General features: G+C 38.8%; 1 protein-coding gene across 1 annotated transcript in view; it reads right to left on the bottom strand.

Moving 5' to 3' along the window:
* The window catches only part of SMURF1 (SMAD specific E3 ubiquitin protein ligase 1), a 41,829-nt gene that overhangs the window by 3,732 nt on the left and 13,111 nt on the right, over positions 1-24,986 (bottom strand). The window contains exons 2-17 of the mRNA XM_026650763.1: positions 24,401-24,439; positions 23,404-23,512; positions 22,655-22,788; positions 22,446-22,511; positions 21,232-21,307; positions 20,510-20,748; positions 19,620-19,704; positions 17,084-17,230; positions 15,999-16,200; positions 14,782-14,885; positions 12,910-13,024; positions 8,151-8,329; positions 7,172-7,309; positions 5,541-5,661; positions 2,165-2,366; positions 1,174-1,249 (exon numbers count right to left, since the gene is read on the bottom strand). Coding sequence (XP_026506548.1) covers positions 1,174-1,249; positions 2,165-2,366; positions 5,541-5,661; positions 7,172-7,309; positions 8,151-8,329; positions 12,910-13,024; positions 14,782-14,885; positions 15,999-16,200; positions 17,084-17,230; positions 19,620-19,704; positions 20,510-20,748; positions 21,232-21,307; positions 22,446-22,511; positions 22,655-22,788; positions 23,404-23,512; positions 24,401-24,439 — 2,032 coding nt within the window. The remainder of the gene's footprint in view (positions 1-1,173; positions 1,250-2,164; positions 2,367-5,540; positions 5,662-7,171; positions 7,310-8,150; positions 8,330-12,909; positions 13,025-14,781; positions 14,886-15,998; positions 16,201-17,083; positions 17,231-19,619; positions 19,705-20,509; positions 20,749-21,231; positions 21,308-22,445; positions 22,512-22,654; positions 22,789-23,403; positions 23,513-24,400; positions 24,440-24,986) is intronic.

The following is a 24,986-nucleotide window of genomic DNA, read 5'->3' as shown; positions in this document are numbered from 1 at the left end:
CAAGATGAAAATAACAGTATGAACATTGCTGTATATGACCCAAAACATTTCACTTGCAAAAACCTAGCTCACCCATGTTTAAAGATGTACTCTATAAAATGAACTGTGGTAGAAGTGAAAATTATTAGCTGTTTCAGTGATCAAATTAAACAAGATTAGGGCTAATTTAGCACCTTTTCCTATAGTTCATGAACCTGCACAGGGGAGCTGTGAACTGGGGGAAAGGAATTCTGTTAGCATTTGAGCTTGTTTAACTTCACTATTCCATGTTACCCTTTACCTAGTTTTTTTTTTTTTTTTTTTTTAAATATTGCCTCTAATATGGCTACACTTTTTAAAATAAAAATTTAGCATTCACACGTGAAATGTTTGATTTTTTTTTTTGTGCTTAATAATAATAATGTATAATTCTAATGGTGGAATAAAGTAAAAAGCTTTCAATAAAAATACACACATTCCCATGCAATATTTGAACTGAAAACACTTGCAACGTGTAAAAAAGACACCAGGCTACAGTGCCTCTGGTTAGCGTCCAAAGCATTTTGAAGCATTGTTTTAGTCACAGTAACACTAACTTTTTTTTTGCCTATTAATACCTAATAAGGGAAGAAGTTACTGAATCCAAAGCATTTCCTGTATCGGACAATGCTACTGCTTTCTGAGGGGCTGATGGTCCAATGGAATGTCAGATAGTAGTGTGCCTAATATACAGGGAAGCACTGGGTGTATACTTTGCCCCAAGTATGAGGCATATTAGGGAATCAGTTAAGTGGTTAATTTACTGAAAGTGTTGCTTCAAAATAAGAGTTTTCCTACATTTTGGTTCCAAATGCCAAAATATTTAGGGTACCTATTAAAATGGCTTCCTGTACATGAGCGTGTGAGTAGGTCTATGCAAAAGCTAATCTCAGATTCTCTTGAAGTTCAGTTCTGTATATAATGTATTAGTAGTGCCTTTTTTTCTAATTTTATAGCTAAATGTACATGCAAGAACACCATTACTGTACTGCTGCACAAGGAATACATGGAATTATTGAATCATTGTCTTTGAAGATCATTTCTTGTAATGTGTATCCTTTTATCTGTGAAGACTTGACTGGACAAATGGAGATAAATGAGTATCCTGTGCACCAACACAAGAGGCAGCAGATTTTAATAACATCTTCATCTTACCAAGTGTGGGCTTTTGGAAGGTTGTCTGTATTTGCATCTATCAAATGGATGGTAAACAGCCTGGGTCCTGCAGCGCCTGTAGAACCTTACAGACAGACATTCTAGTTAATGCACTTCAGCAACAGTTATAATACATAATGAATTTGCTAAATACGGGGGGGAGGCGGGGTGGGGAGGAGGAGGATTAATTCCAGTTTCAAGCAGGAATGTACCAGAGGTTAACTGTGCATACCAGTCAGTGCAGAGTTGGCCCAGGGGTTCTGGGGAGGTAGCTGGAGTTGTTAAGAACAAATATCACCCAACATGGCTCTCAGAAAACATGGGTTTTTACTTAAAGGGCTTCCCCGTTCTCAAAATGGGAGAGGTGTTAGGGCAAGCAGCACTTGGGAGATGCTCATACACACTATGGCTGCAAGGCTCCATTTATTCTCAGCCAACATGTATCTGTAATGGGTCCATTCATAATGTGCTTAATACACTGAAATTCTGTTGCCAGAAAGAGGCAATTTCTGGAAATACATTCGAAGTCTAATAAAAATACGTATAGCAAATGTATTGAGTCAGGGTATAAAATCTTCATTTAAGAAACAGTCTAAGTAGTTCATGTGCATTCAGGAACCCAATTAGATTTGTAAATTTCATGCACTAAAATATACAGTGGTTGTATATACACAATGATTTTAACTACACCCGTCTAGACAATAGTCTTCTCAGGAGACTGGCACATACTAGTGGTGACACCAACTAAACTGCTACCTGATAACAAGAATACAGACTTGTCAATGCATATCACTACTGGCAACTGCTAACTGTCCATTACTGGCAGAGGTGATGACAAATGAGAACTTCAATTCAAGGGCAGGGTTTCAGTAATTAGATTACTAAATTCTAGTGCCACATATTGACATGCTACTATTATAGTGCAGTGAATATGGAACAACTTTTACTGCCTTCTCCGACTACGCATTAACTCAGACTCCACATCAGTCACCTTGCAAAGCCTTGAAACCTTGAAGAGGGACACGTGTGGACCCAGTCACAAACTGTAACAGCCTCGCCCTTCTTTCCTCATCAAACGTTTCCACGGCTTGCCAGAACCACTTTACGATATTGCTATCTGCCATGCAGTGCTTTAGACGCGTGTTTGACTTCCAGTCATTCAGGTCTATCTTATCCAGGCCTCCTATTATTAGCTGTTAAATAATTGTAAAAACACTTTAAAGCAACAAGCACTGAAATGACATCTTACATTAATATCTATTACCCCAACATGCTTTACAAACTGTAATATACTGCACATACACAAATCATTTTACCCACAATGAAAAACTTTTCTGGTGCACAGTATATAGTAACGCTACTAAACAGCTCAGGACAGGAGGTGAATACTCTCTCCAATTGAAACGGCAAGTGGATTTTAGGTAGGTGAATGCAATTACCTAAACTGGGTTTTGGAGAAGAAACCAAAGCCAACCCTCTGTGACGTTGTGCAGTCTACATGGTTTTATAAAAATATAATAATAAGTCAATATAATGTAACTGGGATAGATTTAGAGAAAATACGGTAATAAGTGATATAATGTAACTGGGATATGCTTCATGCAAAAGGTCTCTTGTAAGGTATCATTACAAAGCTTATAATCTACTGAGTATGATAATCTGATTTGTATCAATGTACCACTCTTGTATCTAAAACTAGAAATATAAAACATAACTCTGAGGGCCTATTGTAATTATGTAGAGTGTGGGCCATTAAGGATGGTTTGGAATCTTGATGACTCCCATTGTCTGCAGATGGCTGTATTTACCTTTGAGTCTTCCTGTATATGTGTGTGCTGACAAGTGAGTAATGAAGTCTTGCAGTGACATGTGATCATGTCACCTGAACTGGAATCCATCTTTAACCTGGTGCTTTTCCAGTGAGGGGGGGTGGAAACCCAGAGGGACAAAGGATTCCCGCCTTATGCAAAAGATATATAAAGGGGTGGAAGAGAACAGAGAGAAAGAGGAGCCATCATGGAGAATCCCCTAGATAACACCTAAGCTGGAACAAGAGTTGTACCAGGGGAAAGAATTGTGCCCAGGCCTGGAAGGTGTCCAGTCTGAGAAAAACTTACTGAAGCATCTCTGAGGGTGAGATTATCTGTATTTAGTTTGATTAGGCATAGATTTGCGCATTTTATTTTATTTTGCTTGTGACTTACTTTGTTCTGTCTGTTACTACTTTGAACCACTTAAATCCTACTGTCTGTATTTATTAAAATCACTTTTTATTTAGTAATTTACTTAGAGTATGTATTAATACCTGGGGGAGCAAACAACTGTGCATATCTCTCTATCTGTGTTATAGAGGGCGAACAATTTATGAGTTTGCCCTGCATAAGCTTTATACAGGGTAAAATGGATTTATCTGGGTTTAGACCCCATTGGGAGTTGGGCATCTGAGTGCTAATGACAAGCACACTCCTGTGAGCTGTTTTTGGGTAAACTTGCAGTTTTGGGACAAGTAATTCAGACCCTGGGTCTGTGTTGAAGTGGACTGGAGTGTCTAATTCAGCAAGACGGGGTGCTGGAGTCCTGAGCTGGCAGGGAAAACAGAAGTAGGGGTAGTCTTGGCACATCGGGTGGCAGCTCCCAAGGGGGTTTCTGTGATCCAACCCGTCACACCCTCTACTTTAATTATCACTAGTTTTGTTTGTTTTTTTAACATGTAACGTGAAAAGCATAGTGTGATTCCTTACACTATACCAGAGCTTCAGACTTAGACAAAAGAGTGTCACCTACTGAATCACAGACACCACTTTTCACAGCACTGCATTTTATCTGAGGTCTTCCATCCCACTAATGACTACAGCCAAACCCTGCTTAATTTGTGAGATCTTACTAGATCACTGCCAACTGTGCCATGGTATATATATCTATACAATATTCTGTTTATCATCTCTAATATAGACTACAAAACAAATTCCTCAGATCTCTTCCATAAGTGAAAATGGAATGCGGAGTAGTGGGAAGAAGTCATGATAGGCCAAGGTCCCAACCAACTGGAATGGTGATAAGGAAGTGGGGACACAAGATCCAATTGCTTAAAATGAATGATATAGTCCAGGGATCTGCAACCTTTGGCATGCGGTCCATCATGGAAAGCCCCTGGCGGGCCGGGATGGTTTGTTTACCTGCAGCGTCAGCAGGTTTGGCAGATCGCAGCTCCCACTGGCCACGGTTCGCCGCTTCAGGCCAATGGGGGCTGCGGGAAGCAGCAGCCAGCACATCCCTTGGCCCACGCCACTTCCTGCAGCCCCCATTGGCCTGGAACGGGGGACCGCGGCCAGTGGGAGCCGCGATCGGCCGAACCTGCGGACGCTGCAGGTAGGTAAACCGCCCCGGCCCGCCAGCAGATTTCCCTGTCGGGCCACGTGCCAAAGGTTGCCGATCCCGGATATAGTATATTCCAAAGGTACTCAAACTGTTTCAGGCGGTGGACCACATTTTAAAAGAGTATTGTCTCATGGATCTGTCTTGTGCCAGGATATGTAGACCCCCTTCCCTCTCATTCACACTCGTTTAACATTGTGGCAATGGCAACATTTGTTTACATGGAAAATATCACAAAGTTTTTAATGCATTTTTTATTTGCCTTTCAGGGCAATTTAGAAGGCTGAAACAAGAAATAGCCTTATGTGACTAGCTGGCATGCCACAAATTGCTAGCAAGTGCTTCCAGGACCACCAATGGTCCACAAGCTACAAGTTGAGAACATCTGCTTTACTATTAAGGGAGCAAACCATTTGCACTGAAGGAACAGAAAACAGAAATAAATAAATGTGATACAAAGAAAAAAAATACCATTTTAAGTGGCTGCATTTTGAAATTCAGGTTTAAAGTAACAGGCCCAGGTCTTTTCTGTATATTCTATACTTAAATTTTCTGCTTTCATTTTAAAGTGCTCTAATCTTTGCTCTATGTAGTGTCAATAAATGACCTGGATTGTAAATTATTACAGAAGACAAACTATTCTGAGGAGACTAACAAGCTAGGATCTGTCATTGTTTGTGCGATCTGCAATATAGAATTAGTCTTATTGCTGAAAAAAACAAAACTGTCCACGTCCAGCATTAGCCCTCGTTTAGACAACATGTATTTTTACCATCTCCCATTTTAGACAGCCCTAGCCGTAATGCTAGTATCTCTCACGTAAAAAAAAGCCAGAACAAACTAGCAACTGTGATTAAAATGACACAGCTTTCTGGTACTGTTCATTATAATTGAAAAGGGAAAAACTATTTTTACATTAATACTCTAAACATTTGCTCATGGGTCATCCTGATCACAAAATAAAATCATTCCGAATGAACAAACACGTGTACCTCAAGCTCCTTCTGGTCAAAAGGCTTTAGTAAGTGTTGAGGAATAAGTTCATTAAAGCCTTTTTGTAGAGCCAGAAACTGTGCCTCAATTCCTCTCATAAATCGCCAGTTTACATACAACCTGGGGGGGAAAAAGCCCAAAACAGAAAGTTAGGAGCAATATGCTGGATAGAACTGGGCTTTTTTATATTATCAGAGTGGGAAAGTTTGGTCAAAGACCTATTATGGTCTGGATAGACACATTGTGTTTATGGAAAACACTTTTTTTGTCCATTTTCCTTCTGTAATTACCAGTTCCATATCAACACAAAGAAAAGAAGAACTAACTTTTTTAAAGCTCAGTTTATTTCTCCTAGCTCTTATGGCATGTATACGAATTACATTGCTATGCCAGGAAGGTATATAAAGATGAAGACTTCATACAAAATCAGGCCAGAAAAGTCAGCACTAACTAGCTACTGTGAATAGGTCACTGGATCTTGTTTGTATCATTCATTACATCTCCCACCAATTCAGAGCATTTGTATTCCCAGCCTAAAGGAAAGCAGTAAATTAATGTTTGAAATGCATCAAAAAAAAGTATTATTCTATACTTAGGTGTTGCAGACTTTCTGAAAAAAAAATCTTAAAGTTCTGCCCTCAACCATCAGTCTCCCTTCAAATACCTATCACCACTTTTAGGCATGTTTGCTAAAAGCCAGCTCAGAAGTCTAATCCCAAAATGATTTTAGTCATGTTTTTCAATGTCATCAGTAAGAGGACAGAAGTCAACTGAAAGCAGCAATGAATTAATATGTATGATAATAAACAACTAAGGGAGAAATATGAACCTGCTCTCTACATCTGATATAGGTGTGATCTTGAATTCTCTTTGGATTTTTTCCTAAAAAGAGATGACCTAGTTCAAACACAGGTTATTGGACACCATCCAGGAATTACTGGATGAAATTCTATGTACTGTGCAATGCTGCAGATCAGACTAGATGATGGGTTCTCAACCAGGGGGTCATGACCACCCTGCCCTTCCCATATTGCTAAATAGAAGGTGGGTCTGGTATGGTCATATTAGTCCCCTCCTGGCCTTAAAATCCATAAATCTATATACCTTATAAATCCCGCAGCAAAAATGTCCCCAAATCGAAGACACTTAGACCTATTTATCCTTCAGAATAGACTGATTTAGTGCCAGCAGAAACTGCTGCCATGTAGAGAACCACAACTCAGGACAGAACTTGGTCCTTTACACCAATGGCTTTGCAGGGGCTTAAGTGCCAAGGAATAATTTGCTTTGACTGATTGAAGGAACACTGTTTACTTGCTCAGAGAAAGGTCTTCATTCCTCCCTAGACTAAGGAAGAGTCATTATAATGGACACAAGTGGTTGTGATGGGCTGGAAATGGGAACTTTCAGGAAAGCAAAGGATTTCCCAATGTGCTTTTTCTCTGAGAATCTCTTTTCCTCCAAGTCCTAAACAGAACATACACTTGTTCACTAAAAACAATTTTCAGATCTCCCTCCTAATGTGCACTCTTCATTACTTCACTTTTCAGATCCTAAGAATTGTATAAAGAACTCATCTTCTCCAACCCCTTCCCGTTATGTTTTGGGCAGCTGGTTCTTCCTGTGGTACCTGACATATTCTTTCTTGTTCTCTTCTGTAACAGGAACATTTCTGCCATTTGGTTTGAGCTCATGCTGCAGAATGCGCCCAAAAGCATTGTGTTCCACACAGAAAGTATGGTCCAACACTGGGGTGATGTCATTCTCTCTGTCAATTAAAAGGAAAATGGAAAAAAATGTCATTTTTTCCCAATTGTTGATGCACACAGACCAGTTATTTATTGAACACTTAAGGAAGTTAATCTGTGGAGTGAAGGGTCCATCTGCCATCTTTCACAAGCCCTACATTTACTGTTTCCTAAATTGCCTCTCTCATGTATAGCCTTGTGGGTTTCAGAAGTTCAACCTATGTGTTAGTTTCCCTTTTCTCTACACACCCTGCTAGTAAACAGACAGTTAATTTGTTAAATTTAAAATAAAATTAACTGATTTTTTGCCATATTTCAACACAAAATATTAGGAAGATCATGTAACTTTCTGAACTGCTGGTGAATTGACAATGAATTAGAACACAAAAGGAAAAGCTGCATTGATAAAAATTATTTGCCTTATGACCAATGAAACTTTGAAGGAATTTCAAATATATCTGACTAACTCTAAGAGGATGTGAATATAAAAGATAATTTCTTATATATGTCTAAAACAGTAGAACCAAGGGCACGCTCCCCCACTGGTTGTTTCCCAAGCACTCACACACCGAATTCATTAGATTTTGATATAAATAATTTCCACAACTAAACATTAGGTGACTAAGGACAAGGTTATGATTTCATTGAAGGATCCGACAAGAGCTGAGTGGTGTTTGTATAAGAGCTTTCCTTCACAAGTACCTTCAATTCTTGGATGGGGAAGCAGAGGCTAGGAAATAGAGTGTTTTTGCAAAACCTGCTCCACTGTGAAGGCTCTCTTTTAATGTGATATCTTACTACCCCTGAGGTCTGGTGCTCAGTCTTCTATAGTTAAGTACTTGGTAAATGAATAGTACTTACAAAATCCAAACTAAACTCTTGTGCAGTTCTGGGTCAACAGATTCCAGATCAGATAGCTGAATGGGTTTCCCCAGCAGCTGTTTGTAGAAGGGAACTGTGAAACCCCCATTGATGTAGTGTCCATGGAACACAGCTAAACCCATTATCCGACCAACAAAATGGAAATATGACAAGTGATCCTGTAGGGGACACAAAAGAAAAAGAATAAATCATTGGCAAAGCAGTCCAACGCTGACACCTTGTGGCTATATTTATGCCAGTAGCAATGACTTAGTATCCAAGGATTTGCAACCTGCTGGGCACCAAGGTATGTCTATACTGCTATGTAAGCCTGGGCTCACTCAGGTTTGAGCCCATATCCCCTTCTGTCTACACACAACTCTCTCAGACTCTGGCTCAGACCTATAGTCCTAGGTTCCTGCAGTACTGGAGGGTTCAAACCCTTCTGCTTTGCAGTGTAGGTGGAGCCTCCCGACTGAAGTCCTAGAAGTCCACCAAAAATATCCCACAATCCCATGGGTCAACTTCCTTTGTCCTCTCTATCCCAAGAACCGCCAGCTGACTGCAGGGAAATGGGAGCATCTGCCCCCCTCCCACTTGTAGTACAGAAGCTTGGTGGGTCAGTGAGCTGCAAACACACCATCAGAGAGCCTTCTGTGTTTGCAACGGAGACTGAACAGAAAAAGTGAGTGAGGCCAGCGAAATGAGACTGCTGCTGAAACTGGGCCCAGAGGAGGCTTTGCCTCAGGAGCAGCACAACCTGGGGCCACACTTCGAGGAGCTTTTTGATGCCCCACCCTCACTCCTAGGAACAGCCCATTCTCTCAAAGACAGCAATTACTTCAGGAATATCTATTATGCTCAACATGCTGGAGTAAACCACACATCTGATTGCCTCAGAAATCTCTGCCATCACTTTACTCACAGTTGATTTTTCCAACACCAAACTGGTTGGCAAAGAACCTGTAGCAGTCTGGGGTAGCCAGTCTCCAGACTGTTATAGCAACCTGCTTCTGGACCAGCGTGGCTGTCCTCATGTGTGTGGTTTGATGCTGGGGGAGTAGGGCAAGCTGCTCACAAAGCTCCAGAAATGTAGCTTTTCTTCATGTGAAAATTCTGAACCCGTGCTGGTCATCCCCTGTCTGCATGATGATGTGGTCCCACCAATCTACGCTTGTGGCTCTGCTCCAGAAGAGCTGATCTACATAGGGGACATCAGCAGCTGTACTGAATGTCATGTGCGGCATCAGCCTCTTTAAGTCTACCATGTTTGTGTTCTCCTTGTTTTCTTCCTCCGCCTCCATCATAAGCTCTATCAGGTGCCTTTGGTGGACCAGAAAACACCACTGAAATGTCCACCAGCATCTCACAGAAGCTCTGCCTGTTTCCTGACACAGGAGTGAAAGCACAAGCAATAGAAGTGCTGCCTCCATGTTGCTGGTTCTGATAGCTGAGAGCGCACAGACCAAAATGACTAATTGGCAGGATGCATTACCTGGCTGTTCAAACTTCCTGGAACATGCAGGGTGGACAGTCAAGTTTCCCCACAGTGCACCATGGTCAAAGGGCTAAAAGCTGCCACGTTTCAGGAGTCACTGGAAAGTCTGGGATATGGTTGATGGGACTCAGGCCTGTACGCGGCACTGCGGACACCAGAGCTCTGAGTTCAAGCCTGGGATAGAAAATTCTTAATGTACGGTTGACAATCAGTGTAGATGATCAAGCTCTGGGTTCTCTAACCCAGAGTCAGCTGACGTGAGTCCCACTAACTTTGGGCTTACACACTGCAGTGTAGACATACCCAGAGAGTCATTATTTCACCTACAGTCATATGACCAAGCACAAAAGAGCCATTTAATGATAAGATGTCACAGAAAATATCCAATGAATTAACTGGGTCAACTTAATTTGGAAAGGTCTCCACACACCATCTGAAGGGTCCAAAATCGAAAAAGGAAATGCAAGAATATGAACCCAAAGAAACCCTTTAGAAATGCAAGCAGCAGGGAAAATCCAAACAAATCAAATGCTTGTCAAGTAGAATATCAGCTTCATCCCTAACTCTTATTGATAATTTCTTCTGTTGGAAGTTGGCAAATTTCATCCAGTTCTAGACCATCCACATGTTGCTTATGCTTGCAGGTTTGCCTCAGTTTTTAAGGAGTAGGCTTTTTCAACCCGAGGCCAAATTTCTTCCAATACATCCTCTTGCACAGTGCCACCTATAACTTGTCAACACTGGGATTTTAGTCACTGATTTAACTGCATGAGGTGTAAATCATGCCTATGCTAGGGGTCTGCATCAGTGCAGCAACAACATCTAAAATCACAAAATACACAAGGGTTTACTCTAGATTCATAGATTATAATGCCAGAAGGGACCAGGGGTTCTCAGGACAAATTATTCGGTGGCCTTAGAGTGCGGCCACCAAACTCTTGCTGGTGGCCACTCTCACACTTTTCCCTAAAATACTTAAATAGCTTTAGGAAAAACAAATAAATATGCAAATATACACGTCCAGATCATTGTAATTTATTTATTGCTAGCTAGTAAGTCTGTTGTGAAAAGGGATATTAACAAACATACAAGTATCACTTTTCACAGCAGACTTACTCAGCCCCGGAAAGCCTGGGGAAATTAAGCCATGGATGGGGAGGTTGGGGGGAGGCAGCTGGGGCCAGGGGAGATGGGAGTGGGTGGGTGACTGGAGAAGGCAGCGGGGGGCTAGAACCTAAAGGCTGGTGGACGGGGTCTAGGGATGGAGACCAAAGCCCTGCGGCCAGAACCTGGTGCCTACCGCCGTGCAGCCGGAGCCCAGGGCTGGAGACTGAAGCCCCACAGCCAGAGCCTGCCACCCCAAGGCTGACGCCCAAAGCCTGAGCCCCACCACCCCTGGTAAGGTGGGGAACTCATCAGCTGCCTGCTCCTCCAGCGTTGTGCCCTAGCTGTCTCCGGAAGAGGGCAGGGTCCAACCCCTGCCTGCAGCCCCAGCAGTCAACACCAAGGCAGTGCATTCAGGAGCAACAGGGAGCGGGAGGGGCCACTGCTTCTTCTCCCCCCAACCCCCTCTAAATCACAGCCCAGGAGGCTGTGGCCGCAAGAAAAGCCCCTGGTGGCCACATGCAGCCACAGTGGCCGCATTTGAGATATGCTGATCTAGTCTGACCTCCTGCATAACACAGCCAGAGGTCCTCCCTGAATTAATTTGTGTTTGAACTGAGAATATCTTTCAGAAAAACATATCATTTTTAAATCAAGACCGGAAGTGATGGAGAATCCACCACGACCCTTGTTAAGTTGTTCCAAAGGTTAATTTCCTGTCTGAGTCTGTCTAGCTTCAACTTCCAGACATTGGATTTTGTTATACCATTGTCTGCTAGACTGAATATCCAATCCTCAAATTTTTGTTCCCCATGTAGGTACTTATAAACTGTGATTAAGTCACCCCTTAATCTTCTCTTTGTTAAACTAAAGAGATTGAGCTCGGAGTCTTTCACTATAAGGCATAGCTCCCAATTCTTTAATCAGTATCCTTGGCACTTCTCTGAATTCTATCCTGTTTATTAATATCCTTTTGAATTGTTTACCCCACAACTGGACGTAGTGTTCCAGTAGCGACTGTACCAGATGCCAAATACAGAGGTAATATAACCTCCTCACTCTTACTTGAGGTTCCCCCGTTTATGCATGCAAGGATCACATTAGTTCCCAGTGTGACTCTGGACAGAAGGGCTAATGTTCAACTGATTATCCACCATGATCCCCAAGTCTTTTTCACAGTCACTGCTTCCTAAAATAGAGGCCCCCATCCTGTAAGTATGACCTACATTCTTTGTTCCTAGATGTATAACTTTACATTTAAGCTACATTAAAGAGTATATTGTTTGTGCTCAGTTTGCCAATCAACCTAGATCACTCTGTATCAGTGACCTGTCCTCTGTGTTATTTACACTCCTGCAACGTGTGTGTCATCTGCAAACGATCAGTGATGACTTCCAGGTCACTGACAAAAAAATTAATAGTATAGGCCAAGAACCAATCTCTGTATACCTCACTAGAAACACACCCTCTCAATGACAATCACCAGTTTATAATTACGTATTGAGACCTGTCCATGAGCCACTTTTTAATCCATTTAGTGTATCATGTTTAATACTGTACTATTCTAGTTTCTTAATCAAAACGTCATGTGGTACCAAGTCAAATGTCTTAAAGAAGTCTAAGTTTATTACATCAACACTATGACCTTTATCAACCAAATTTGTAATCTCAAAAATCTAAATTAGTTTGACAGGATCTATGTTCCATAAACCCATGGTGACTGACATATTACCCTCCTTTAATTCTTTATTAAACGGAGTCTCATATTGACTTCTCTGACTGAGGGCAAAGTACGTGGGGCCACTCCACAAATTGGCTGGGCATTGTTCAGGACGGAATATTGCTTATACTTTTCAATACTAGGGTTGGGAAGTATTGAAGAGTAGCTGCACCCGTGCATATGGTCTCAACAGACCAGGTGTTTAATAGTACCAAAGAATCTCACATGACTGCACACAGCAGTGCTGACATACCATAAACCACACACTACTTCCGGTACATCTGCCTAAAACTCGCTATCGCATTAGTTCACATCCCATCACAAAGCTTTATTGTTTACCCTCTTAAGATTGGACAATTATTAACAGAAGTAGAAGTGTGACTGAGCTCCCATTGAAGTTTAACATATATTATTATTGCCCTAATGTTAATACTTACAGGATTGATAGAAGAGTCTGGATTGATTTGCAGCATGTAAATATTGTCAGTAGAGTACTGGAAGAGTCCATAATAGGGGTTCAACATTTCATGGCACAGTAAATACAACCACTCTCTGCCAAACAAACCAGGATTTTAGTGAAAGTTTCACTGAAATTTCAAACATTTATTATAACTCTGTCAAACAGTCTTGAATGATTTATTTTCAATATTCTATCAGAAATCTGATAATCTATATAGCCTAGGGTGGAGGACTATAAAGCTTCCTCTAGGAAGCCAGGAAAAGTCTGGCTCATTCACATACAGATTTTGATTTTACTTTAGAAGTATTGTCAAGGAAATTAGCATTAATAAAAAAAACAGGGAAAAACAGACTCTAGTAAGCCGTTAGGGTAATGTAATCGTAACTCATAGTCTTCACCTGAACCATGGGACTGAGTGTAATCAAAGGAAAACAAGTTGCTGGGTCATTTAATCAATGGATTAACTGGAGCCCTCCTAACATGAGGCGCTCATAATATTTCCAGAATTGTGTAACTTTTGGTGCAGAGCTAGCTATCTGGAAGGATATGAGGCATCACTGGGCAACCTTAACTATGCATTAAAGTTTTTGAGCATTTAGGTCATATGTTCAAGTAATTGATTAAATGATGTAGGAGCCTAAGCCCCACTGACTTTCCTTGAGCTTTAGGCTCCTAAGCCACTTGTGTGCTTTTGAACATTTTACCCACTGGTGCCTTAAGTCAGCACTCAATCTTGAAAATTACAGATTGATATATGCATACATTTGAGAACACATACAAACATGAGTTTTGAGGAAATGTTAAGTTTTAGGCCAATGATGTAATTGAAGGGACATCAACTTGAATTAGTCTTTTTTTTAGTATTCAGTAGTTTCAGGTACTACACCTCTGCCCCTCCAATGGGTTGTAGATTTACAATCACATTTTCCTATTTAAAAATATGTTCTTCTAAGTCCTCTTGCTGTGTGCCAACCATACAAAGCTGACAATTTGGAAGAAAAGTGTGACTATACAAAGTATGCCCAAATGAAAAGAGTTATTTCAAACCTACTTCAGTTATAAAATTTTTAGGTATTATTATTAACAATAGTAGGAAAAATTTTCAGACTTAAGTGGCAGTTTTATGTTGACAGTATTCCCTCCAAAATGATCTGCAATTCAACCTGTGTTTTCCCACACTTCCAGTAATAAAAGCCAAGAAGGAAGGCAGCAGCAAAACAAACACAGTAAATATTTTGCATAAAGGATATCGTACTAAAGCAAACTGTATAACCAAGTGACTCACTGTAAGAAAAAGCAAGGCTTTAAGGTAATATTTAAAGGGGAAATGACTCAGAAGTACTGAGGTGCTGGAAGGAAGAGTCACAGACAGCACAGTAACAGTAAAAAAGCAGCTTCCAATTGTTAAGCATTAATGTGACATGAAAAAGGAGGGGCAAAACCAAAAGGAATAAAGCAAACAAGAAAAATTACAAGCAGAATTTTGTGCGAAATCAGTTTTTGGATAGAATATGGAGATAGATAGGATCTTGATGAAAGTAATGGGGGTTATACAGTTCCACTATCTGGAACAAGAGAGTAGTCTAGCTACATAATTCTGGATCCTCTGAAGTTGTATGCAGAGATTTTGGGCAAATCATAAAAAAAGATATGGAACAGCATCTGTCTAGACAGGAAGTGATTAAGACCTGAATAAACATTGAGGCAGAGGCATTGTCAGGGTAAAGATGAATTCTCACAGCGTGTCAGTGGTGGCAACAGGTGTAGGTCACTAAGCATTTTAAAGGCTGTTTTACAGTTAAACTAAAACATTCCAGACAGAAAGGACTAAAAAAAATCCAGGTCTCACCTTGCCACTCCACCATAATCCAAGCCTTCTTCTCCTCGAAATTTCACCATCAGCCTCTTTTTCAAGTCTTTTGGCCTCATCTTCATTATCTGACGGTAGGACTCCTATATAGATTACAAAGAAGACAGTTCTTTCCTTTCCATGGTTAGAAGTCTATTAAAAACCACTAGAACCATATAGGTTGCCATTTGAGTCAAGATTTCCCCAGTATAATGCATTAGAGTATTTCATGGCTGGTGTCAATGTGAACTCCAATAACATCCCACCAGTATTACTGTTAAATAGGAGAAGATACATGGAGTCTGATTCTATAAATTCAGATGTGTTTTCTATGTTCAAATGCTCTTAATGTTATCCACTCCTAGAATAATAAGAGCCTTCCCCAATTAAAGTAAATCTTTACATGACTGAAAAGCACAAGCAATAATGTCAATGATAGAGATGGACTGGAAATACAGCTAAGGGATTTCACCAAGAAAAATTGGTTAGATTTTAACAAATTAATCTGAAAGTGTCATATTAAATTCTTGACTGCTTGTAATTTTAGCTAAAGAGGGTCAAGTTTGCTGCAAAGTCTACAGAAAGAAAAAAAGGTTTCAGTGAGACTTGTCTGACAAGCTGCACAAGTGTGGAAACACCAGCAAAGGCTTCTCTCTGTATGGCACATTCTGAAAACGTTTTCATGACATCACAACCTTATATTCAACATTTGAACCTCAGCAGTTAACATTTTCCTCAATGTTATTCCCTTATATTTTCATACTATGCTGCACTATATTTAAAAAACTCTGTCGGTGTTGAGTTGCATGACAGCTTCTGGCCTACCCTCCCCACACTCCTAAGGGAAGGGGGGGGGGGGGGGGAAATACCCCAAACAAGCTAGGGCTCTAATCACAAACTGAAACTCAGAGTTAAGAAGGTAATAGGATAGGTCTGCTACCCAGACAGAAAGTTAAACAAAAACAGACAGATAATTCAATATGCTCTGAGGTGGTACTTCAGCTGCACTTCTCTAGCTACAAATTTCAGTCAGAAAAATAATCCTGCAATTTTGTAGTCCAAGCTTACGTTTTACGGCAGCTTTATCTCCTTAGCCATGTCTACTTCAGTGCTACCCTAGCATGAATCAGATTCACTGTAACCAAAGAGCAATTTTACATAAGAACTATCAGCAGCATTTGACTCTCATCTCACCAGTAATGCACAAACCTACATACCTCAAATATTTCTTCTCTGGATACTTCAATGCGGCAGTGACCAGCTTGTGGTTGCTGAAGAGAGAGTTCATGTCTAAGGACTTTTAATTTCTGTACTAAGTCTCTTTCATATCTTTGTGCAGGCAACTCCTCACCATCTTCTAATGACCCCTCATTTGGGACTGGCAAAGGCTGGCTCGGTTCTTTTAGTTGGCATTGATGGCTTTGGAAAAAAAATGACGTAAAACATTTACTCTAAAAGCACAGCAGTAGAAAATATGGCATAATGTGATGGTCATGGCAATGAAAGAACTAGTTAGCCTCCCTTTTCATTAATACTGAAATGGAGCAGAAAGTGGATTGAGCAGGGTAATTACTGCAGCCTGGCTGCCTTTTATTGGAGGCTGTAACAAATCAGGATACGTACAAAAGCTGAGATAACTCAACTATTCCAAATTCAATGGTTCATGATGATGATATTAATTAAGAAGTTCTGAAAGGCAATATTATTCACCGTTGTACAACGCTTATATTGACTGCTGACTGAACAGTGATGAAAAATTTCATTGACTTCTCCAGCATTGAGACCACTTTAAGAGCTATGACATTCCATTACAAAGCTGTTTGCATAAGAGCTTTATAAATGAAATAGCTTAAGACTACATTTTCATTGCATTTTACTTGGGCTCCATGCAAGTAAAACAAGTAGCACCAAAATGAGGTAGTAAATACTGTATTCTATTGTTAGGCTTAAAAAAATATGCTGGTCTCAAAGAGTTACAGCATTATATCTAAATTTACTGATTATGGACAAAGAAAAAGCTAAGCTATTTCTAAAAGATACACCTCTACCCCGATATAATGCGACCCGATAGAACACAAATTCGGATATAATGCAGTAAAGCAGTACTCCGGGGGGGGTGGAGGGGGGGACACGGACTGCACACTCTGGTGGATCAAAGCAAGTTCGATATAACGTGGTTTCACCTATAACGCGGTAAGATTTTTTGGCTCCCGAGGACAGCGTTATATCAGGGTAGAGGTGTACTTCAAAGCACAGGAGCCTAAAATTAAAAGATGAATTCTCTACTGTATGAAGTTCTTACTTCATGATGTGATGTAATCTTGGGTCTGTGAACTGTGTGGTTCTGTTATTGTGATCTACAAAATATATTCTTCCAGATACTGTACTTCTCACTTCCCAACCCGGTGGCAGAGGTCCGAGTTCATCGCAATTCACACTGTTAAGGTCTCTAGAGAGAGGAGAAGGAAAAAAGTTAGGAAGTATTGGTAACTAAAAGAAAAACAAATTACTCTGAAAATAAGATGAGTAAACTTGGAGTTTATGAAGGCGAGGGGAGATATGTAAGACAGGGGCCATTCTGTTTTATTTGTTATGCAAGAAACCCAGATATTCAAATAGGAGGGATAGATCTGAAAACCAGGAATACTATAAACACCTTGGAGTGATAGCAGAAAGCAAATTAGACATGAGTTTGCAATACAATATGGCAGCAAAAAAAGGTCAGTGTTGACAGTGTAGTTTTGGGCTACACATTCAGAGGCACATCATCACAGAGCAGTGAGATAAATAGACCCTATTTGCAACTGCATGTGGAAAATTGCATTCATTTCTGAACATCTTGTTAACACAAAGAATAAGGAATTGGAAGGAGTACAGCAATAAAAGTGATTAGGAGTCAGAGGGTTAGAACTGAAGAATAATTGAGAACTAAATATGGATACTTGGTTAAGCAATTAAATGAGGAATATTTTCAAATGGCATAAACACCATGCGGGGGTTTCTCATGGGAAGATGACAAATCAGGATATGTACAAAAGCTGAGATAACCCAACTATTCCTTTAAACACTAAAAGGGGCTTCTTCCCAAAAAACTACAGCATTCATAAACTTAAGACTATAAATTGCAGTGTTCAAAAACCCAGACCATTAAGAACTGAGGTGGCTGACTATTCCCACTATCTTTTTGAAACTGTTAGTGATAAAAATAGGCACAAGCAGGCAAGAAGATCTCTCACTTCTAATTAGCAAGTTTCTGATTCTAACCATATGATTAATAATTTCAGTACAACTCATTTATTTAGGGAGGCATTGTTGACAACATTTTCCTTTTCATTCTAGGTAATCTCAAATGTAATTTTTTACAAGTGCTATTGAAGACAGTACACTTACTTACAGGTAACATTTCAATTCTATTGACATGATGTATTACACACGCAGAATTGCAAAGGCAGAGGACTCCAGCATCCTAAGTATAGGAAAATACTAGTAGGGGCAAAAAAGGGATGGAGTCATTGAAGACTATTATTTAGATAGCAAAGTTGTTCTCATTAATAAGGAAGTGAAAAATGCACTAGATAGTTGCTATGATGCACATTTTATCAGCATTCAAGATGCTGTCTGACAGATATTCTGAATGGGAATATTCTTAAATCTAGCTATACATTATGAACATAAATCAGTGGATTGTGAGGCTATGGGGAAAGCACATTTTATATACTCTAAGCTTCCTTAGTGCAGGAAAAAGCAGGGAATAGGCCTTCGTCAGGTTTTTCTAAAGGATTTCAGTTATGGCTATGTGTTTAGATCAGCTGTGCACTGAAACCGTAGTTTAGTGATCTGATCACATCCAATTTTGAGTGTACATTTGTGCTAAATGGCAAGGACAAGATTATGAAGTCTTGTTTCAAAACAGGTACAGAAAGAGAGAACAACCTTTGCTAAAAAATAAGACAAATGTTATCGTCCCTAGTAAGACACTGTGACCTGTTTACTTAAACTGTTGTTCTTGAAAGCCTGTCTCTGCACTCTGCTTCATCTATCCAGTATCTTGCATTACTCCAGTTAGTTATGTTGTCTGCACAGTGAGTAGAAAGTTGCAGACTTTCATAGTTTCACTTTCCAGGCTTTGGGGCACAGACAGCCTATAGGAACATTATGGAGAAGCAAATCCCCTCAGGGAAACTAGCCAGCGATGGATGTATAGTCACAAAAGACTGGATTAGCACAGGCTAATTCTTTAAAGAGGCTTTATCAAATTAATTTTGTGGATGATTCATATTTTCCCAGCTGCAATTTGTTGGTCTGAAATGAAGAGAATTTTAAATAGTTCTTTAAAAGTAATTTTTCAAGCCCCTAGAGTGTAGAATTGGCAAAATATTTCTGCTTCAGTTGCACAAAAAATGAGCAATTCTATGATTGAAGACATCAACCAACCATTCAGGAGTCAGAAGTTATCAGTAGTTTAAAGCCAGCAGAATTTAGCTTTTCTCAGTTGAGCACTCAAACGGTTCTCAGTCTCAGAAAAATTTTAGGTCAGATTCAACAAAGCAATTTGCAACTTTATTAAAAGGATCAAGTCAAATCAATGTTTTATCAATGTGACTTCAGTAAGGGTTACATGATGTTTTTACTTGATTTAAAAGTCGCAGGTAGCTAATTTTTAATTAAGTAAGTAAGTAACCTGAGGGGATTGAATTAAAGTCAATAAAGAAATCTACGATGATTCCTTATTCTGCTGTCTCTCAGAGTAGGAACCACTTCAGATCATCAGCACTTAATGATTCAGCTGACTGCCATAAGATGAAAATAACTGACTTTGTATAGCTATGAATACATACCTTGGTATCCTGGGGTCATGCCACGTACTAACTCCAGTCTGTGTGTGCAAAAAATAAACCTGTCCCTGTACCGTTGTCCTTTGTTCTACATAGAGGAGGGAAAATATTCCTTAATTATTCTAAATTATAAATTCTTAAAAATCTATAAGCAGTTTCTTAAAGCTATAAGCATGTTCTTTTACAACAGAATCAGGGAGAGAACAGATTACTTGAGCCATCCAGGCTGATCTCTCTCACTTTGGACTCAATAGTATGTTCCACCATCCAACTGCTCTTAATATTTCTAATATCTTAAATTCAGATTACGATGCCTTGAACTAATTCTCTTCTTTTCTATTGTGGTGATTATTATTACTATTTTAAAATAAACTAGATAATTGCCTCACTCCCAAATCTGGTGTCATCTTTTTTCCTAGATAAGATTTAATTCTCCCTCTCATCTTATCCTCTGATTCTTGTTTCTTTGTTGCCTTTATATTTTCCTGTAGTTTTTCTAGCTCTTTTCTAAACTATGGGCCTCAACCCTGCACAAAATATGCCATAGGGAAAGCAAAATAGCACTACTACTCTAGTTTAAAAGTGTTTTAAATGCACTCGCCATGCATAAACATTCAAATTTAGCATTAGCTTTTCTGCAACAGCATCACACCACAAACTCATGTTTAGTTTACTATCAGCGCTAAGTGTCTCTTGCAGTAGCTGTTTTCTAAAGCAGCCATTCTTCAGTTTATATCTGTACTGCTTATCTCGTGTCCCTAAATACAGACCGTTACAGACATACAGATATTGCCTGTACTAACAAGTAAAGCATGTATTTTATACTAAACTTAAGGAAATTTAGATATAAAGCTAATAGACTTCAGCAAATGTACAGTTCCGGAAACTCTTACCATAACCTTCAGGTAGGTCAGGTGACTGATGACCATGTGGTCTATTCTGAGGTGTTTGTACATGACCTCTGACTTCAGGGTTTCGAAGTCGCTGTGCCTGAAGCCTCTGATCTTGACTAGGAGATTCCACAAACCTACAATTTCCTCCACCAGCAGCACCAGTACTATCTGTATATGGTGCTGGTTCCTCCATAAAACAGCTTAGTGGCCTTCCAGGTCCAGAATCTTCATAAACCGTTCTGAAAGCAGGGACGCTCACAAAATTAACACAATAAAGGCTTGTATACAAAAAGGGCTAATTTTCTTCCTCTCCATTATTTGATTTGAATGAACCGCAACTTCTATGACACACATTATACCCTACTTTTTTTTTATATATGTGCGCACACATATTGAATTAAATTTATATACACACACATACATATACACACACAAATGTAATTCAATATATGTTTATGTGTATGCGCGCACATGTATGTATAAATATATAATTAAATTGTGTGATTAGCAATACAGACAAATTTATAAAGAAATGGTCTGGAGATACATCATATCTATCTCAGGACCGTTTCTTAATTAATTTGGCTGAATTACTATTCACAAGAATTCCAGATTTTATTCTTCATAAGCGTAATACATAGCATGAACAAAAATACAAAAATACCATGAATGGAATTAAGTGAAACTAAATACTCAGCAGAATTATCAGATGTGACACTTACCCTTCGTTGTCCAACAGCCCTCTACAATCTACCACAGAACCTCCTGAGCCTATTCTGTCCCGTGTCTGTAAACTGACTGAAATAGAAAAAGGAAAATTGAAGACAAATCCTGCCATTCCAAGAATGCATTGTTTTATCAATAGATCACATCTGCACTACTCAATATTTTATTAAGTGTTTTTGATTAAAAAAGGGATAGTATTTCCCAAATGCAAACTACTAGCATCACAGCTCCAAAAGCTAGGCTGTCTCTTCCCTATGAATAATCCAAGCTAGCATTTACTTTGTTATAAATATGGACTTTTTTATTTATCAGCATTCACAAAGGTTCTAAATCTCTTCTGTGAGTACTGAATCAAGGATGCCCGGAACTAGAACTTTATTCACCACTAGATGTCACCACAATGGAGAATTAAAATTTTTGCCAATTACATATTTCCTCCTTCAGTGAAGAGGAGTCAGGAAAAGACAAAGGGGATTTAATTGTATTTTTAAGTTGAAGGCATACTTCAAAATATTTTAAAAACAACACAACAGAGTAAAATTTGGGCTAAATGCTCCAAACAGAGCAAGAAAAATAAAAAAAATGAAGAAAAAGTTTGTCTAATCAATTGTTAAGTACTCCAAGTCATAGATCACCAGCTCACACTATGAGATGGCTAGGCAGGCACACTACCGCAATGTCAAAACAACAATTCACTGTCAGGTGGTGTTCTCAGGAAAGTGCCTTAAAAATGGTGTTCTGCAAAGCGTTTATATCCCAATATCTTCCTTTAGAGTTGATAGTACCACTGAATTCCTGTTATATATCACCTTGGCCTTACATGTACAATTGGTTTTCCATGGAGAAAGTTTACCCTAAGTAGCTGTATTAGAACCACCACCAAAATCCTCCATTCCTACTTATTCATACCAATTACCCTTACAATTACCAGTTGGAAGAAAGCAATTTAGATAATGATTAAACAAATTTCAAATGATCTAACCTAGTCCCTGTTCATTTACAGTAACCAGGACATCTAATTAATATTAGTATAAGGAACACAAAATGGGATTGAAGCAATTAGTGACTTCAGGAAATGATGTTTGAAAGATTTTTTTTTTTTTAAGGAAAGTTTTTCCCTTTTAGCATCCATCTGAATCTTGTTTTAATCCAAGGAGTTGTAAGTTTGAACTATAACTGCTTCTTTTTATACAGACAGGAATGTTCTTACCCACTATTTGGCCTCGTACTGCATCAGTATCTGTGGGGTTTAATTTGCATAGATCCAAACGCTGGTCTGCAAACGAACAATTAAAAAACAACTCAACCCAAGCAAATATTGAACTGAAGATAAAAAAGTTAATATTCACAACTCAAATATATAGCAAGGACTTTTGCAAAATACATTTTTTAAGATGCATGTAAAAAAAATATACTAACAGCCAGTATCTTTTAGTCTGCTGATGGCATTGGAAAGGAGACGGACACACCCCAGGAAGCCAGCTCCCTGTTTCTTGTGTATTTTCTTGTGATTCCATACACTGATGGTTATAGAATCTGTTTTCCCAACATATCTAGAAAAATATATATTTAGAAGAGATTAATTCAAACTTGTTCTCTTATTATTCTACAGTATTTTCACTTTGCTCCATGCAGATTGAATTCTGATATATTTTAGTCATGCCGCTTTATCATAAATACAGAAACACTTAATCTTGCTATGGCATTAATTAGAGTGCTGTAACTTTGCACAGCATGTTAATGTTACAGCGTTGGTTAATTACAGACAACCTTATAAACACACATGAATTCATTATGTTCCAAACTTATTTCTTTTAGATCTGTGTTTATTATTTTGAAAACATTTTAAATCACTGCAACAAGGAGAATGTTTGGAAATAACTTTGATGCAGGAATCTAGCCAAGCTTGAGTCAAAGCTTTCATGCTGTGTTTGAAACACCTAGATGCTTTAAAATCATGCCTAAATAATTATTTTTTAAAAAGTGTCCATAAAGAAAAAGAAAACCCTTCAAAAACATTTGAAGAACTGCAAGTGATTGTAAAGTCAAGCTTCCTCAGGAAGTGTGGCTCTTCTTGCTAACAGATGGGGAAAAAGGTGGCTTGCTTACACTTGTTTTTTACTTTCCAGATAGAATCATGCAATGGTTTTACAGAATAAGTAACTCACAGATCATAATGCTGGTTCCACTTGGGGTCTAATGTGTTCTTCACAGTGTCAGTTGAATGGCACTGACCTGATCCGTCTACTACTATTTTTGCAAATGGATCAGGAAGTCCTATGGAGGGGGTGTGGGGGAGAGAAAAGGTACAATTAGAATCACAGTGCCAAATTAATAATTTAATACATACATACATTTTTAATGCATCAGAAACTGAAAGAAAAAAAACCTATCACAAGTTTCAGCAAGCTACCTTTTTGTAATTTTATATAGGACCAATAAAGTGATGACCATAATTTGACCTTTGCACTATTTTTTTGTTGGTTCAGTTTTCCTTTTTTATCCCAATTCTGCCATGAGCTTTTAACATTCTTGTAAGGAAAATTTACAGTTATCTTAAAATTCTTTCTGTAACTTAAATACACAGTTTCCATTCCTAGGATCAGATTTTTTTTTTTTGACGCAGATTTGCTTAACATAATTCTAACCTGTAGCAAATTTTGAAATTCTTTAGGGGAAAAAACATTAAATACTGCTTAAGTTAAAACAGTATTTCATTTAAACAAATACCTTCATTAGTATCTATGCATTTCTATGCACTCTTTGGTATGATGTTTAGGCTCCAGCACTCGTATGGTATTTTATAACCTCAGAGTGCTTTACAAACATAACTGTTACCACCTCTTTTGAGATCGGTATTATGCCTCTTTTACATAGACGCAGAGGTAAGTGACATCAGTGGTAGAGTCAGGACTAGAATTATTGTCCCCCCCCACCACCCCCGTCTTGTATTTAGGCTGCCTGTCTACATCATATAGTAATATGAACCTAAATAGTAATCCAATGCTACTGGCAAATGTGGAAGTTATCCCTAACTCTCTCTCACAAAGAAACAGACATGCATAGGAGTTAGGACAATAATAATGTATAGTTTAAAAATACAAGTGTGAGAACAATACCATAAAGCTATTTATACAGTATTAGAAATCTGTCAGTTATACTTACTGAAGAAATCTTTTTTTGCAAGATTCTTGGCACATAATACTGCAAAACAAAAATATCAGATTAATATTTTTATAAAAGGTTTTTAGATATATCTTCAACACCCATAATGATTAGACACCAAAAATTTTCTCACTCTTGATCTTAACTTAAAACTGAGCAAGTTAAATATGAACACTGCTTTTTTTGCCCTCAAAATTTGGAATCAGCATAGTCTCTGCATGCACTCATGTATGGAGGGAGTTGAATTAATATCCTACTGCCTTTACCCTCATATCTCAATGCTGACCACATACCAAGAAAAATAAAATAAAATAAAATAAAATAAAATAAAATAAAATAAAAGGAAACTTGGTCTTTATGAACTTTTGGCATGAATTGTTTAATATGACAAAGACCAAATTCAGTATCTTTCAAAGTGTGCCAGTTTTGCTGAACTTCCCAATGCAGAAAGCGCTCTCTGTATTTTATATTTACATACACAAAAGTGACTTCCCTTGCCTCAGGTCCACTCATTCAGATTGTTGGTCATAGCTTTTCAAGCAGTTGTTACTGTACTGTACCAGTAACTTTTTTAGAGCTTTTGCAC

Source organism: Terrapene carolina, unplaced genomic scaffold (assembly GCF_002925995.2).
Source record: "Terrapene carolina triunguis isolate 2854851 unplaced genomic scaffold, T_m_triunguis-2.0 Scaffold93, whole genome shotgun sequence".
NCBI classification, from domain to species: domain Eukaryota; kingdom Metazoa; phylum Chordata; order Testudines; family Emydidae; genus Terrapene; species Terrapene triunguis.
This window is presented reverse-complemented; position numbering and strand designations above follow the sequence as displayed.